Here is a 15,678-nt window from a genome sequence, read left to right as displayed (position 1 = left end):
GAGACAAATGGAAAGAAAGCAACTTTAAATATGTTCTCCAAAGCTTCTGACTGACTTGGCTTTGGGAATTTATTTAACGAGAAAAATGCCATCTTCAAGCGACCAACAGGACAGTGGGGTCTTCGTGAATCACAGAATTTGTGAGAAAGAGCCACGTGCGGCTCCTGAGCTGCAGTTTGGCCACCCCTGGTGACACCGTAGGGCTTTCAAGGCAAGGGGAGTTCGGAGGTGGTTGCCTCTGCCTCACACCCCTGGTATTCCTTGCAGGCCTCCCCCACAACTACTAGCCAAGGCTGGCCCTGCCTTGCTTCTGAGATCTGACGAGAACAGGTGAGCCTGGGCCATCCAAGTCAGGGCTCTCTCCGCTTTAGGGGACTCTTTCATTCATTTGTGCATTTACTTCACCTGTGGGGACCCGGTACAGCTTACATCCCTCTCCTCTCCTCCACTTTATCCTCCCAAAACAACCCTGTGAGGTAGGTTAAGCCAAGAGACTGGCTTCTGGCCCAAGGCACCTGGGTTTTGGCTGCCATGTGACACAGAGTGTTCAGCTGGATGGGCTTGTGACCTGATCCAGTGTGGCTTCTCTGACGTTCTTATCTCACTCTTGGGCCATGGCAGAGGGAGGATTGGGAACCTGAGCCTTTCAGATCATAGCCAGGGGCTCTAACCCAGGGGTGGCCAAACTTGCTTAACGTAAGAACCACATAGACTAAATGTCAGATGTGTGAGAGCCAGAATGAAGGCAGGCAGGCAGGCCAATAGATGGGAGGAGGGAGGGAGGGAAAGGTGGAAAGAAAGCAGCTTTAACTTGAAACGCCTTTTCCAAGCTGCTGTCTGACTTGACTTGGAGAAGAGCTGATGGGGCAGTGGGGGCTTTGAGAGCCACACATATGTGTGAAAGAGTCACACGTGGCTCCCGAGCCTCAGGTTGGCCACCTCCGCTCTAACCATTCTGCCACTGATCGCTCTGCCTTCAGGTTTCTGATGGGGATCGAGGATGGGTATAGATGGAACTCTATCTGGGGCAGTGATGCTCTGTATTCTTGGTGCTTGGGGGTGGGCACAGTGGGAGGGCTTCTAGTGTCCTAGCCCCACTGGTGGACTTCCTGATGGCACTTGGTTTTTTTTGGCCACTGTGTGACCCAGAGTGTTGGACTGGATGGGCCACTGGCCTGATCCAACATGGCTTCTCTGATGTTCTGATGTTCCCTTAGGGCGATTTCTCATCAAATTTCTGATAGCCACTTTCTCTTGGGAAGGCCACCTTCCCTTCCCAGCGCTACTGCCTCTCCCCCGTGAAGGTCTGCCCTTTCCCCTGACGCATGGGGGGAGAGAGAGGCTGGCGGATTCCCCCCCCCGCCCCCTCCCCCGAGTCTTGAGGGGTCAACCTCTCCAGCTCGCCTAGCCCCCAGGCGCCCAGACGCAAGCCCGTCTCCGGATTTCCCCTTTGCAGAATCTCCAGTGGGTGGGTGGGTGGGTGGGGGACAACGTTCCCTCTAAGCTGCAGAGTCTTGTGAGCAAAAAGCCTACTTTGTGAGCTCCCGGCATTCAAGTGGTGAGCCGCTGCGTGCATTTTCGTGCTCTGGGGTCCTGCTTCCTGAGCTCAGACAAAAATGTGCGATCTGGAGGCTAACAATCTGGGGGCTGGCTCATGCTAACTCAGCTTCGAGGGGGCTGAGGAGGGGGGCTGGCAAGCACCAGCTGTCGGTCTCGGGGAGAGACTCCTTCTTCTCGACAGCTGCCGCCTGCTCGTGATGGACGAGGCCGGCGGAGTGGCAGCCCAGCCCGGGCACTTTGGGTTCTGGGCCAGCGGTCCCAGCTGCGCGGCGCTCGGGGCGCAAGGTGGCTGAGCGGTCCCGCGGGAGCCAGCGCGGCCCTGCGGTAAACAAGGCGGCCGGGCCCTCGGGGGGCCGACGGCTGCCCGCCTGGGAGAGCCGCGCTCGCCTGCAGCGACGACGGAGGGAGGAGCCCGGCGGCCAGGAACAAGTCCTCGCAGGCCGGCGCCGCTGCCCAGGCAGGAGAGGACAACGCGGGCGCCAGGGAGCCGCGCGCCCATGCGGCCAGGCCAAGACGGAGCCCAGCCGTCGAACAAGGCTCGGTTCAGTGGCTGCTTTTGCCCCCCCCAGAGCAGCCAGAGTGGTGTGCTGATTCAGTTAGTATCCGGGAGTCCCGGGTTCGAATCCAAACTTGTGCGGGGGGGCGGGGCGGGGGCCCTCACTGTGAGACACTGGGCCGGTTGCAGACTCTCCGTCTAGCCTACCTCGCAGGGTTGTTGCGAGGATAACCGGGAGGCAAGAGAATGCTATCCTCCCTATCCTCTGGGAGAGGGAGAAAGGCGGGAGTGGGGGTAGAAATGAACAAACCCACTAAACAAACCACGAAAGTGCTGCGGCGGGCGGGGAGACCCCGCAGAGGAGCGCCTAGCCCTTCCTCCAGTCCAAAAACCCCCGCCATGAAGGCTCCGCCTAGCCTCATCTCCTCTCCCCTGCGGCCCAGCGCCTACACAAGAATTTCAGTCGCTGCCCCCCCCCCCCGCGTAGGGCGCACCTGGCCTCCCGCTTGCTTTTGAAAAGGAATCAAGTTTCTAGTCCTCCTTACTGCAAGTCCCAAGTTTGTAAAGGAGCAGCCAGCCGTGTTCGTGTGGGGTGGCCAAAGGAAATTGGGGGCTGGCCTTCGGAGAGCAGCGGATTGGGTGCCCCCGCCATGTGACTCAGTGATGCTATCAGTGCGGGGAGGGGGGCCAGGAGTTAGCCTTGCTTAGGGTGCCAGACAGTCTAGGGCCGGCCCCCGGCTGTTATTTAGGAGTGGCACCAAGAATAAAAAGGTAAAGGTAGCCCCCTGTGCAAGCAGCAGTCGTTTCCAACTCTGGGGTGACATTGCTTTCACAACGTTTTCACAGCAGACTTTGGGGTGGTTTGCCATTGCCTTCCCCAGTCATCTACACGTTCCCCCCAGCAAGCTGGGGACTCATTTGACCCACCTCGGAAGGATGGACGGCGGAGTCAACCTGGAGCCGGCTACCTGAACCCAGCTTCCGCCGGGATCGAACTCAGGTCGTGAGCAGAGAGTGGCAATCTGCATTTCAGTCGGAGCTTCGGGGTGGGGGTGGGGGTGCCACTGCCGCTATTTCTTCGGATCCCCTGCAGATGTTTCTCCGCGGGTCGAATGAAAGGGAAGGCTTGCGCTGAAATACATCTCCTTCGCCTTGATGGGGCCCCGGGACGCCGGCGGGAGCCTGGCCCAGCAAGCCAGGGAAAGGAAAGGCTTTCCGAAGCCTCACCTGTCCAGTTTCCTCCGTTCTTAGGAAGGTTAAGGGGAGAGCCCCGTCCATCGCCCAGGTTAAGGGGAGGGACGGTGGCTCAGTGGTAGAGCATCTGCTTGGGAAGCAGAAGGTCCCAGGTTCAATCCCCGGCATCTCCAAAAAAGGGTCCAGGCAAATAGGCGTGAAAAACCTCAGCTTGAGACCCTGGAGAGCCGCTGCCAGTCTGAGAAGACATTACTGACTTTGATGGACCAAGGGTCTGATTCAGTATAAGGCAGCTTCATATGTTTCTGGAGGGGTTCAGATCAAAGGAAGGCGGGAGAGCTAAGGGGGCGGGGCCCAGGAGGAGGGAGGGGCCAGCGAGGATCTGGTAGGGGGCGCGGCCTCCCTCTCTCCCCAGATCAAGCCCGCACCGTCTTAGAAAACCCTCTGATGATGATGGAGATATTGGGTTTATATCCCGCCCTAGGCTCTGAATCTCAGAGCGGACCAAAATCTCCCTTACCTTCCCCTGCGAGGTGGGTGGGGTTGAGTGAGCTCTCACAGCAGCCGCCCTTTCCAGGACAACTCCTGCGAGACCTCTGGCTGACCCGAGGCCATTCCAGCAGCTGCAAGTGGGGGAGTGAGGAATCAAACCCGGTTCTCCCAGATAAGAGTTGGCGCATTTCAGTGCTACACCAAACCGGCTCTCTGGGCGAAGCTGTCCGAAAGCGCCCACAGGCTGGTCGACCTTGCAAGGCTGTCGTGCGGGCGGCTGAGCCGGCGGGGAGGGCAGAAGGGATCAGCCAAGGCACTTTGTAGGGTTGCCAACTCTGGGTTGGGAAATACCTGGAGATTTGGGGGGGGGGCGCCTGGGGAAGGAGGGCTTTAGGGCGGGGAGGGGCCGCCTCAGCAGGGCGTGGCGCCATCCAGACCACCTTCGGAAGCAGCCAGGCTCCCCAAGAGAAGCAGAAGGAAAGTTTTCAACAACAAACAACAAAGTTGTGCAGCTTGGAGATCCGTCGTGATTCCGGGAGATCTCTAGCCCCCACCGGGAGGCTGGCAACTCTACTAGCAGTCATTTTCTTCCTGGCAGGTCTTTCCTCCACGGAGAGCCTGTCCTTCCTTCTAGAGGGCAGGAGGAGGGCTGTGCCTCGGGGGTCCCGGTCGGTCCAGGCTTGGCCCAGTTTCGGTGCCGCTTGGCTTCTCCATTGCTGGGGGTTTGGGGCCGCAGCCCGGGGCTGGGAGCGGATGGGTCCGAAGGCAGGGCTTCGCAGAAACGCCAGATGGCAGCTGGAACAGCCGCCGGATGCTCGGCAGACCTCGGCGCTCCGCGTCCATCGCCCAGGCATGAATATTTTAGCGATCCATAAGAGGCAGAGGCGGGGTGATGGGCGGCGGAGGGGGCTCCGGCGACGTTCCGGCAGCCAGGCTCACGCCAAGAGGATTGGCCCTGCCGGCTGGCGGGGGCTGGCATGGCTGCCAAGGGGGGGGAGGGCAGAAGGGCGGCTCAGGGGGGCTTCTCGCCTTGGCTGGTGAGGCAAGAAGGGGCGGCGGGCAGCGAGCGGGTGGCACAAGCGAGAGAAGCGCGGCTGGGCAAATGGCTTGCGATTACGGCGGCAGGTTCGAATCCTGCCCTATCCAGGGAAGGAGTCTTCCTGGCCAGGGAACGGCCTTCCTCTGCGGGATTCCTTTGGCTTTTGTTTGGGGAGTGGCCTTCCTGTCGAGATCTTTATTGAAAATAGCATTAAAGTCGCCTCCTACACAATATTCATCATAGTCCAAATCCAATGATCTCCCGCTAAAGATTCTGATAGAAATTTTCTTGGTGATCATTAGGGGCATATATATTGGCCAATAAGACTTTTTCCCCCTTCTAAATTTAGCTCCAAAAATAACATTCGGCCATCCTCTGAAGCAATTTAAACTTGCGGATTGAACTTGTCTTTGATATAACAGGCCGCACCTCTCTTTTTTTCCTGTTTAAGGTCTGAGGCTTTCCCTGTGAACCCTTTGCCTGGGAAGAAAGGTTAAAACGCTTGGGGCTCTTTAGCTTGGAGAAACGTCGACTGCGGGGTGACATGATAGAGGTTTACAAGATTATGCATGGGATGGAGAAGGTAGAGAAAGAAGTCCTTTTCTCCCTTTCTCACAATATAAGAACTCTGAGCAGTCAGGTTAGAACTGATAAAAGGAAGTCTTTCTTCACCCAAAGGGTGATTAACATGTGGAATTCTCTGCCACAGGAGGTGGTGGCGGCTACAAGCATAGCCAGCTTCAAGAGCGGATTGGATAAAAATATGGAGCAGAGGTCCATCAGTGGCTATTAGCCACAGAGTGTGTATGTGTGTGTATCTATCTATATATATATATATTGGCCACTGTGTGACACAGTGTTGGACTGGATGGGCCATTGGTCTGATCCAACATGTTCTTATGAGGCAAAAAGAAAACATTTCCAGTTTTTTTTATTTTACGATCATTTTTGATCTTTCTGTATTATGTGTGTCTCTTGTAGACAAATTACATCTGTTTTGAATTTAGATCGATACCTGAAGGTTTTCCTTCTTAAATCAAGACACTTTCTCTCAATGTAAATGGTCTCCCCGACCAAATGCCGGATTCCGATGGCCACCTGAGCCGGAGCTTGGGCAGAAGCCGGCTTCGAGCGCGCTTCTTGGAGAAGGGGAAGGGGCGTGGCGCGGAGGGGCCGCCTGGCTGGCAGAGGGTGCCCGGCGTGGCCCTGGGCATCTGGCCAGATGCAGCTAAAGTCGCCGATCTCTGGGGAAGCCCCCACTAGAAGGACCTGGCTCAGCCCCACAGCTCTTCCCCAGGCCCTTTGCTCTGGTCCACGGGTGGCCAAACTGGCTTAACGTAAGAGCCACACAGAATAAAAGTGAGATATTTGAGAGCCACAGGACTCAAAACACCAGATGTTTGAAATCCGCAAGACAGGCAGGAAGTCAAATAGATGGGGAGGGAGGGAGAGGTGGAAAGAAATCAAAATTAAATCAGAAGAGTTTGCGGCTCAACATGAGGAAGAACTTCCTGACCGTCAGAGCGATTCCTCAGTGGAACAGGCTTCCTCGGGAGGCGGTGGGCTCTCCTTCCTTGGAGGTTTTTCAACAGAGGCTGGATGGCCATCGGACAGCAATGAGGATCCTGTGAATTTAGGGGGAGGCGTTTGTGAGTTTCCTGCATTGTGCAGGGGGTTGGACTAGATGACCCTGGAGGTCCCTTCCAATTCTATGATTCTTTGATTCTATGAAAGCAACTTTAACTTTAAATGCATTCTGCAAGCGTCTGGCTGGCTCGGCTTGAAGAAGTGATTGAAAGAAACCAATGCTTTCTCCAAGCTGGCCGAAGGGCTGGGGGTGGGGGGCTTTGAGAGCCACCCAATGTGTGTGAAAGAGCCACAGTTTGGCCACCCCTGCTCTGGCCTTTTGCAAGGAGGTGGGTTGGGTTGCAGAAAGGTCTCTTCGCAGGAGACCTTGGAAAGGGCCGGAGCTGGGCTAGATGACCTCCGCTCCCAGGACTTCCTGCATTCTTGGAAAGCCAGCCGGGTGCAGGGGGTAGATACGGGATAAAAAGGTAAAGACAGTCCCCTGTGCAAGTTACTGACCCTGGGGTGACATCACCCAAGTTGTCCTGGCAGACTTTTGTTATGGGGTGGTTTGCCACTGCCTTCCCCAGTCAGCTACCCTTCCCCCCCAGCAAGCTGGGGATGCCTTTTATGGTCCTCGGAAGGATGGAAGGCTGAATCAACCTTGAGCCAGATACCTGAACCCAGCTTCCGCTGGGATAGAACTCAGGTCGTGAGCAGAGCGCTTGGACTGCAGGACTGCAGCTGACCGCTCTGCGCCACGGGAAGAGCCAGGCTCTAAGCTGGCGGGGTGACCTTGGGCCAGGCGCCCCCTCTCCACCTGGATTACCTCGCGGGGTTGTGGTGTGCATCCAACCAAGGAGGGGGAGCACTGGGGAGCAAAGAAGGAGGGAGGGGGGGGGGTCTCCACGAAGGCCAAGGCTGTCTGCTTCTCTGTCAAGAGCCCAGCAAGTCCAATTCAAGAAATATCTGGGGACTTTGAGGGCGGAGTCAGGATCAAGGCTGTGGCAAGCATCATTGAACATCAAAGGGAGTTCTGGCCACCACATTTAAAGGGACCGCGCTCCTTTTAAATGCCTCCCCTCCACTGGAAACGATGGAGGCTAGGGGCACCTTCTTTGGGGGCTCATAGAATTGGACCCCCTGGTCCAATCGTTTTGAGACTTGGAGGGTATTTTGGGGAGAGGCAGTGGATGCTACGCTGCAAAGTTACCTACAAAAATACCGCCCCCCCCCCGCCAGAGCCCCAGATACCCACGGACCCATTCTCCATTATACCCTATGCGAATCGGTCTCCGTAGGGAAGAAGGGAGTGCCCAGCAGACATTTCCCCCCCTCCTCCAGTTCCTGATGACCCTGAAGCGGGGGAGGGCCTCCCGACCGGGGGGCTGGCAACCCTAGCCGCCCGCCACTGACGCTTTTTCTCTCTGCTCCACTCTCAGGGGGTTGCCTGGCGCTGCTGCTGGGGCTGCTGGGGCTGGAGGTGCCCCCGTGCGGAGGCTGCCCGTCGGACTGCGTGTGCTACCCGTCGCCCATGACCGTGAGCTGCCAGTCGCACCAGCTGCCGGCCATCCCGGCGGGCATCCCCGAGGCCAGCGAGCGCGTCTTCCTGCAGAACAACCGCATCTCGCTGCTGCTGCGCGGCCACTTCAGCCGGGCGCTGGTGACCCTGTGGCTCTACTCCAACAACCTCACCTTCGTCGACCCGGCCGCCTTCGAGGGCTTCGAGCACCTGGAGGAGCTCGACCTGGGCGACAACCGCGAGCTGCGCGCCCTGGCCCCGGACACCTTCCGCGGGCTGGCCCGCCTCCACGCGCTGCACCTGTACAAGTGCGGCCTGGCCTCGCTGCCCGCCGGCCTCTTCCGGGGCTTGCACAACCTGCAGTACCTCTACCTGCAGGACAACCAGCTGGCCGCGCTGCAGGAGGACCTCTTCGGCGACCTGGTCAACCTGAGCCACCTCTTCCTGCACGGCAACCGCCTGCGCAGCCTCCAGCAGAACACCTTCCGCGGCCTGGTCAACCTGGACCGCCTGCTGCTCCACCAGAACCGGCTGCAGAGCGTCCACCGGCGCGCCTTCCACGACCTGCGCCGCCTCACCCTCCTCTTCCTCTTCAACAACAGCCTGGCCGAGCTGCCCGCCGAGGCGCTGGCCCCGCTCGGCGCCCTCGAGTACCTGCGCCTCAACGGCAACCCCTGGGACTGCGGCTGCCGCCTGCGCTCCCTCTGGGACTGGCTGCGGCGCTTCCGCGGCTCCAGCTCGGCCGTGCCCTGCGAGTGGCCCGAGCGCAGCCGCGGCCTGGATCTCAAGGAGCTGCGCGCCCAGGACTTCGCCGCCTGCGCCGGCGCCGAGTCCCTCCACCAGGGCAAGGGCGCCCCCCGCCGGCCCCCGCTGCTGCAAGCCTCGTCGGCCGAGAAGGGCAAGGGCGCCTCCTCCTCCCGCAAGCCCGCCAAGAGCTGCCCCAAAGGCCGCAACCGGACCGCCAAGCCCGCCTCGCTGGGACCCGGCAAGGCCGCCCAAGGAGAGATGCAGGACCAGGAGCACAAGCTGGCCTTCGACCTGCTGCCCGCCGGCCTCCCCCCCAAGCAGAAGGGCAAGTGCCCGCGGACATCGCTCCTGCCCCCCAGCGGGGTCCAGAGGGCGGCGGGCGGCGGGGTGGGGAACCGGGGCGAGCGGGCTCCCGGCGCCTGCCTGCTGCTGGCCTCGCTCCTCGCCTGCCTCGCCGTCCTCCGCTGAGCGCCTGGGGCCCCCCGGGCGGCGCTTCTTTGGCTGGCTGGCTGAGCCCAGGGTGCTTCCCGAGAGCGCAGCGCGGCCCCCAGCCCCCGGCGGGCCACCAAGGGGCACCGGGACAGCCTGAACTGCCGCAGCTCCCCTGATCCCGGGATTGCAAAGCGCCGGGGCGCGCTGGCTAGTTGCCGCTGCCGGCCCGAGCCTGGGAACTGCTGCGCGCCAGGCTGGGAAAGAAGGAGCCGGGCAGGGGGGGCGGGCGGGTGCAGGGCAGGGACTGGGCGCAGCAGGGACACCGGACCGAGCTTCTCCGCTGCTTTGGCCTCGGGGACGGAACTGGCCGGAGCTCTCTCGGAAGCCCCCGAACCTCTCAGGACTCCCGCTCCGCGGGACTGCTCCACTCGAAGCGCTCCAAGCCCGGGCGCAGGTTGGCATGGCCGGGACCCTTTTCTCCGAACGCCGGGCTCCTCCGAGGCGCGCCTCCTTTGTAACGTCTGTGTTCACATAGCAAATAAAAGCAATGCACAGATTATCCCAGCCCCCCTTCCCTTCGCCTGCCCCCCCCCGGCTACTCGGAGGAGGAGGAGGCCAGCAAGGGAGCCAAATATTACGGGGAGGGGGAAGCGGGGAGGGTGGCGCCAGAGTGTGAGATTGCCCCACTCTTGGGCTTGGCTATGGGGCGGCCAGAGCTGGAGGTAAGCCTTGGAGGCGGGGCCCGGCCAGAAGTCGAATCTTCAGGCGAGAAAAAATTATGCGAAGGGGGGGGGGGTGTGCCAGTGACAAAAAGGGGTTGTCAGCGCTGGGTTGTGGGTGGAGCCTGGGGAGGGTGCGGTTTGGGGAGGGGCAGGTCCTCAGTTGGGTGGAACTCCACGGTGCCCACCCCCCAAAGCAGCTATTTCCTGGCACAAAGCAGGAGTCAAGTCGCACCTTTAAGACCAACCAATTTATATTTAGAAGGTAAGCTTTCGTGTGCTCTTAAGCACACTTCATCCCACGAGGAATCCAGCACAGTGAGCAGAGCCACACATAGCTGAGCAGAGCCATACAGAGCTGGTAGGCTATGCTATGACTTTGCTCACTGTGCTGAATTCCTCGTCTGATGAAGTGTGCTTAAGAGCACACGAAAGCTTGCGTTCTAAAGAAAAATTGGTTGGTCTCAAAGGTGCGACTTGACTCCTGCTTTGTTCAACTGCTTCACGGCTGCCCGCTTGGATCTATCTTTAGGGGAACTGGTCTTGGTTACAAACTTGCCTATTATAACCTTGGTTGCTTATTACGAAGTGCAAGAAGCTGGAGATCTCCAGGTGCCACCTGGAGGTTGGCAACTCAAGCAAGGAGGCCAGCGTGGAAGAGACGGTGCTTCAGCCGCGCAAGAAAGGCACGGGGGCGGCCTGGGATGGGGGGGGGGAGAGGAGAGAGCCCTGTCTGCTTCCTGGGGAGCCGGCTGCCTCTTCCGCGAAGGGATGCACTCTTGCAACCCAGGCAAGAATATATGAGGCTGCCTTATACTGAATCAGACCCTGGGTTCATCGAAGTCAGTCTTGTCCACTCAGGCTGGGAGAGGCTCTCCAGGGTCTCAAGGTGAGGTTTATTCACGCCTCCTTGCCGGGCCCCTTTTTACTTGGAGATGCCGGGGATTGAACCTGGGACCCTCTGCTCACCAAGCAGATGCTCTACCACTGAGCCACCGTCCCTCCCACATTTGAAGAGATTGCATATGAACATATGAGGCTGCCTTATACTGAATCAGATCCCCCTCCCCTTGGTCCATCAAAGTAAGTCTTGTCCACTCAGACTGGCAGCGGCTCTCCAGGGTCTCAAGTTGTTTTTTTACGCCTATTTGCCTGGACTCTTTTTAGTTGGAGTTGCCGGGGATTGAACCTGGGACCTTCTGCTCACCAAGCAGATGCTCTACCACTGAGCCACCGTCCCTCCCACATTTGAAGAGATTTCATATGAACATATGAGGCTGCCTTATACTGAATCAGACCCCCCCCTCCCCTTGGTCCATCAAAGTAAGTTTTGTCCACTCAGACTGGCAGCGGCTTTCCAGGGTCTCAAGCGGAGGTTTTCACGCCTGTTTGCCTGGACACTTTTTAGTTGGAGACAGACAGAGGCGGTTTGCTGTCGCCCGACTCTGCAGAGCCTCTTCCTCGGGGGTCCAACAAAGAACCAAAGCGGGACCCACCCTGCTTCGCTTCCAAACCGGGCTAGCTGGGCTCTCCAGGCGCAGGGCGGGAGAAAAGAGGGGAGGGGGGGGAACCAGCCAAGCCGGCGGCCAGGCCCTTGAAGGAGGGGGGGGGGAAATCTCTAGACCCCTCCCCCAGCCTTCCTCTCCCCTTCCACGAGGAAGATCCCAGGCATTGGGGAACACAGCCCCAGTCCTCCCATGGGATCCAGGGAACTGGGCAAAGGAAGCTCTGTCTCTTTCCTTCCTTCCCCAGTGGGCCAAGAGGGGGAGGAGCCTCAGCCAATAGAACGAAGAGAGGCTTGGCTCCGTAGCTCTGCTGTGTGATTGAGTAAACCTTGCAAAGCAAGCTGTGATGCAGAAAAGCAAGCAAGAGAGAAGGAGAAGGAAGCAGATGACAGCCAGTAGCTCGGGGGCCTGATAGGAGCCCTCCGGGTCCTGATTTGGGCCCCAGTCTGCATGTTTGACACCCCTGCCTCAAGCGATCTGGAGCGGCAGCCAGTTCCCTCGAAGAAAGGCCTCCTTCCCTGCCGCCCAGTCAGGCGACAAGGCTAGCCTTCCCCGTCCAGGGGGCCTTGCCTGGAAGTCAGGGGGCAACAGGCGTGCTTGGAGAAGTGATTTAAGGAGAGAAACGCCTTCCCCGAGCCGGCTGACCAGGCGCTGGGGGCTTCGAGAGGCACGCCATAGGTGTGAAAGAGCCACACGTGGCTCCCGAGCCTCAGTTTGGCCACAAGAAAAGGGGCCAGGAGAGCAGGCGCCCCCCCCCCCTTTCCCGGCCGAGGCGGCCACGTGCGACACGCGCCAGCTTGGGCTGCTGCAGCTCAAGGGCCGCGGCTGCGAGAGAGCGGCGCGCAGCCAGGCCCTCTCTCCTCTCCCTCCCTCCCTCCCCTCGTCGCTGCCGGGCGCGGCCTGCAGGCGGGGAGGGGGAAGCGGGTCAGCTCCGCTGGGGCTGAGCGCTGCCCTGGGCGGGGAGCCTCTCGGGAGGCCGGCGGGACAGCGCCCTCTCCCGACTCTCACGGGGAAACGCAGGGCCTGTCTCCGGCCCAACCGGACCGCGGGAGGTGGGTGGCGCCCCCCTGCGCCGGCTGCCGGCGCTGCTCCCGGGCGGCCCGGCTGACTCTCCCGCTTCCAGGGGCAGCCGCGTGATCTGGCGCGCGTGCCGGTGACGAGGCGCCGCCGCCGTGACCTACTTTCCTCGGTTGCTGGGCGGAGTCGCCGTCCGCCAGTGACGCTCTGAGCGGCGGGCGGCCTGCCCGGGCCCGGCTCCCTCGGTCCGGCTCCAAGCGGCACGCCCGGGCAGGGCAGAAGTTGTGGCAGGAGGACCCAGAAGGCTGCCCTGCTGCGACGCGCGGAAAGGGGTTCCCGGGAAAACGGCTGCCTGCGCCACTGCGGAGCCCCGCGCGCCTTCTCCCGGGGCTTTACAGTTTATGGAAAGCGTTTGCACCTGCTGAAGTTGGGGGAGGAAGCCGCTTGCCGCTGACAGGCGAACCCTTTCAGGGTCCCCGTGGGAGTGGGGACAAAACATACCCGCGATAGAGACGCCAGCCTCCAGGTGGGACCGGGGGATCCCCCGGAATCACAGCTCATCTCCAGCATACAGAGATTATTTTCTCTGGGGCCGGACGGTGACTCAGTCGTAGAGCATCTGCTTCGTAAACAGGAGGTCCCAGGTTCAACCCCCGCAATCTCCAACTAAAAAGAGTAAGGGCAAATAAGTGTGAAAAACCTCAGCTTGAGACCCTGGAGAGCTGCTGCCACTCTGAGTAGACACTGATGGACCAAGGGTCTGATTCAGTAGCTTCATATGTTCAAAATATGGATGGTTTGGAGGGTGGTGGACTCGGAGGCCTTGTTGTTCACTGGCTCCATTCCCAAATATCCAGGAGTTTCCCAGCCTGAATCCCGCAACCTACCCCCCCCATCCCCCACCAGTAGCCAGGGGGGACCTGCCAATTCTACTCAGTTATAGGTAGCACATACTGGGTGGTGGTGGTGGCTGTTTAAAGTCCTAAGGATCAGAACTAAGAACTGCAATAAAGGTAAAGCAAGCACCAGTAATTTCCGACTCTGGGGTGACATTGCTTTCACAGCAGACTTTTTACGGGGTGGTTTGCCATTGCCTTCCCCAGTCATCTACACTTTCCCCCCCAGCAAGCTGGGTACTCATTTTACCGACCTCGGAAGGATGGAAGGCTGAGTCTACCTGAGCCAGCTACCTGAAACTAGCTTCTGCTGGGATCGAACTCATGTCGTGAGCAGAGAGTTCAGATTGCAGTACTGCAGCTTTACCACTCTGCACCACGGGGCTCATAAGAATTGCAATACAGCCCACTTTTCCCAGTCCCTCCTGCCTGGGGGACTCTTGAAGCACAAGAGCAGGCAAGTGCCTGCCCAAAAGCTCAGGCTAGCAGAAGCCGGAGCTGGCTTGGACTAATTTATTAAATCTTTAATTTCCCCACCTTCCTCAGATTGCAAAATAGAAGAGTTGATTTTTATCGCACTTTTCTCTGCCCTGAGGAGTCTCAAAGTGACTCACAATCACCTTCCCTCCCTCTCCCCACAACAGGCACCTTGTGAGGCAGGTGCCTGTTGTGGGGAGAGGGGCTGAGAGTTCGGGGAGAGCTGTGATTGGCTCAAGGTCACCCAGCAGGCTTCGTGCAAAGGAGAAGTGGGGAATCAAACCTGGTTCTCCAGATTAGAGTCTGCCACTCTTAACCACTCTGCTACGCTGGTGCTCAAAATAGAAACACAATTCAATTCGACAGCCAGGCGCTCTGATGAACAGTGCAGCCGGGCGAGAGTTATAAAAGTGGAAGACAAAGGCGGATGGAAAACTGTCTGAGCCAGGCCAATCCCATCCTTGCTGGAGCTGCAACCAGCCTGTATAGGACCGCAAGGAGTGGGCTTCAGCGCTGGCTGAAGGTTAGAGCTAACCAGCTGTCTCCTCCTGCTCCCCAACGGAGCATATGCAGGTGTGAGGCTGCAGCAGGGATGGTTTGCCCCACAAGGGTAGCATCCTGCATACACCATGGAGATTGGGTGGGGGTGGGGGATTGTACATGTGCTTACATCTTTCCCCTGAGAGGTGAGAGGGATGGAAGGAAAGCCCCAGAGCCCTGCCTTTGGCTCTCCAACGACAACTGCTACATGCTGAAGTGCCATTTCCTCCTTGAGCGATGCCCACCAGCCGCAAAGCTCTTCCAAGTGCACTGGGCTGGATGGCCAAAGGCTGGTTGCAATTGATGGAACGGAACAGAAGCCAAGGGGCACCTGACAAACTAACGTTTATTTCAATAGGAGCTTTCCTGAGACACAGCTCACTTTTTCAGACAGGCATGCCAAAAGAAAATCATTCTGAGAACCTTTACAGGGAAGGTGGGGAGCAGGGAACCGAGGTTTTCAACTGGAATTTCTTGCATAAAGGGGAGGAGACGAGTTGATGTGGAAGGATTAGGTGAGTCCACTCATAAACCAATGGTATTGACAGCTGCAGAGACTGGGTGCTGAGGGAGGTTGGAGGTAGTTTGATAAACTGATGGGCCACTCTGGCACTAGGCAAACTAGGCATTTGCCTAGGCTACGGCACCGGCCTTCTGGGGGCACCAAGGGCCATGGAGAATGGCTCTCAGGCATAGAGGGATGTCCCCTTCATCTTTCCCGATGCCTTTCTCCGCAACAGGGACACCAAGCAGCTTACGTGCTTCTCTATTTTGGCACCCATTTAGTTTAGCATTCCACTTTCTACAGTGCTCGGATTTGGCTGAGAGAAAGTAACTGGCCCAAGGTCACCCAGTCCGCTTCCATGATGGAATGGAAACCCAGACTTCCAGATCTTCATCCAACGCATCTACCCTTGGCCCCAACTCTCACAGCCAAGGGCTGATGCCATGCTGTGCCCTGGTGAAGACCTGCAGTCTTCCAGCTCTGTGCCCCCGCTTTCCTGTGAGGCTGGGCACATGCCAGGGGCTAGGCCACCACCGTTTCTGTCAACATGTGGCAAGTGGGGCTCATCTTGGTAAGGATAGAGGCAGCTCTCTGCCCTAAAAAAGTGCACGACTTCAGACTCCTACCTCCCTTCAACATGTAGCTAAAAGCAAAGCAGTTATCCAAACCTTGGGTGGTTATTCATAGGAAAGGGAGAGTTTGTCATGGCAGGACCCCAAAGGAAGTCAGGCAACCAGACCACCCCCACCCCAGCTTTTAAGCCACTGTAGCAGCCTCACCCCCTTCCCTTCGGTCTAGTAACAAGTTGCCCCAGAACCACCCTCATCAAATGGGCATCAGTTAGGGAAGGGGATTCTGTCTCTTTTCCCTAGCTGCCTTGTGGCTAAATAGTCAGGGGAAGAGGAGGCCTAGGAGGGCCAACAAGAGCAAAAGGGAAGCTAGAAGCTACAGGGAGTGAAGAGAAAGCCCTG

At 58.7% G+C, this 15,678-nt stretch overlaps 1 protein-coding gene across 1 annotated transcript; it reads left to right on the top strand.

Annotated features, from left to right (window-relative positions):
• The first annotated feature begins 4,719 nt into the window (after positions 1–4,719).
• Positions 4,720–9,084, top strand: RTN4RL1 (reticulon 4 receptor like 1). Its single transcript, XM_060259646.1, has 2 exons — positions 4,720–4,867; positions 7,790–9,084. Exons 1-2 carry the CDS (start codon positions 4,720–4,722, stop codon positions 9,082–9,084), a joined length of 1,443 nt encoding a protein of 480 aa, XP_060115629.1.
• The last annotated feature ends 6,594 nt before the right edge of the window (positions 9,085–15,678 follow it).

Source organism: Heteronotia binoei, chromosome 18 (assembly GCF_032191835.1).
Source record: "Heteronotia binoei isolate CCM8104 ecotype False Entrance Well chromosome 18, APGP_CSIRO_Hbin_v1, whole genome shotgun sequence".
NCBI classification, from domain to species: domain Eukaryota; kingdom Metazoa; phylum Chordata; class Lepidosauria; order Squamata; family Gekkonidae; genus Heteronotia; species Heteronotia binoei.
The sequence above is the reverse complement of the archived record's forward strand: the minus strand, read 5'-3'. Positions and strand labels throughout refer to the sequence as shown.

Excerpts from the sequence above, each read along its gene's own strand:
- RTN4RL1 (XM_060259646.1), top strand. The coding sequence starts at position 4,720 with ATGGCTGCCAAGGGGGGGGAGGGCAGAAGGGCGGCTCAGGGGGGCTTC. Across the intron at positions 4,868-7,789 it reads GCTTGCGATTACGGCGGCAG|GGGGTTGCCTGGCGCTGCTG; the intron begins GTTCGAATCCTG and ends CTCCACTCTCAG.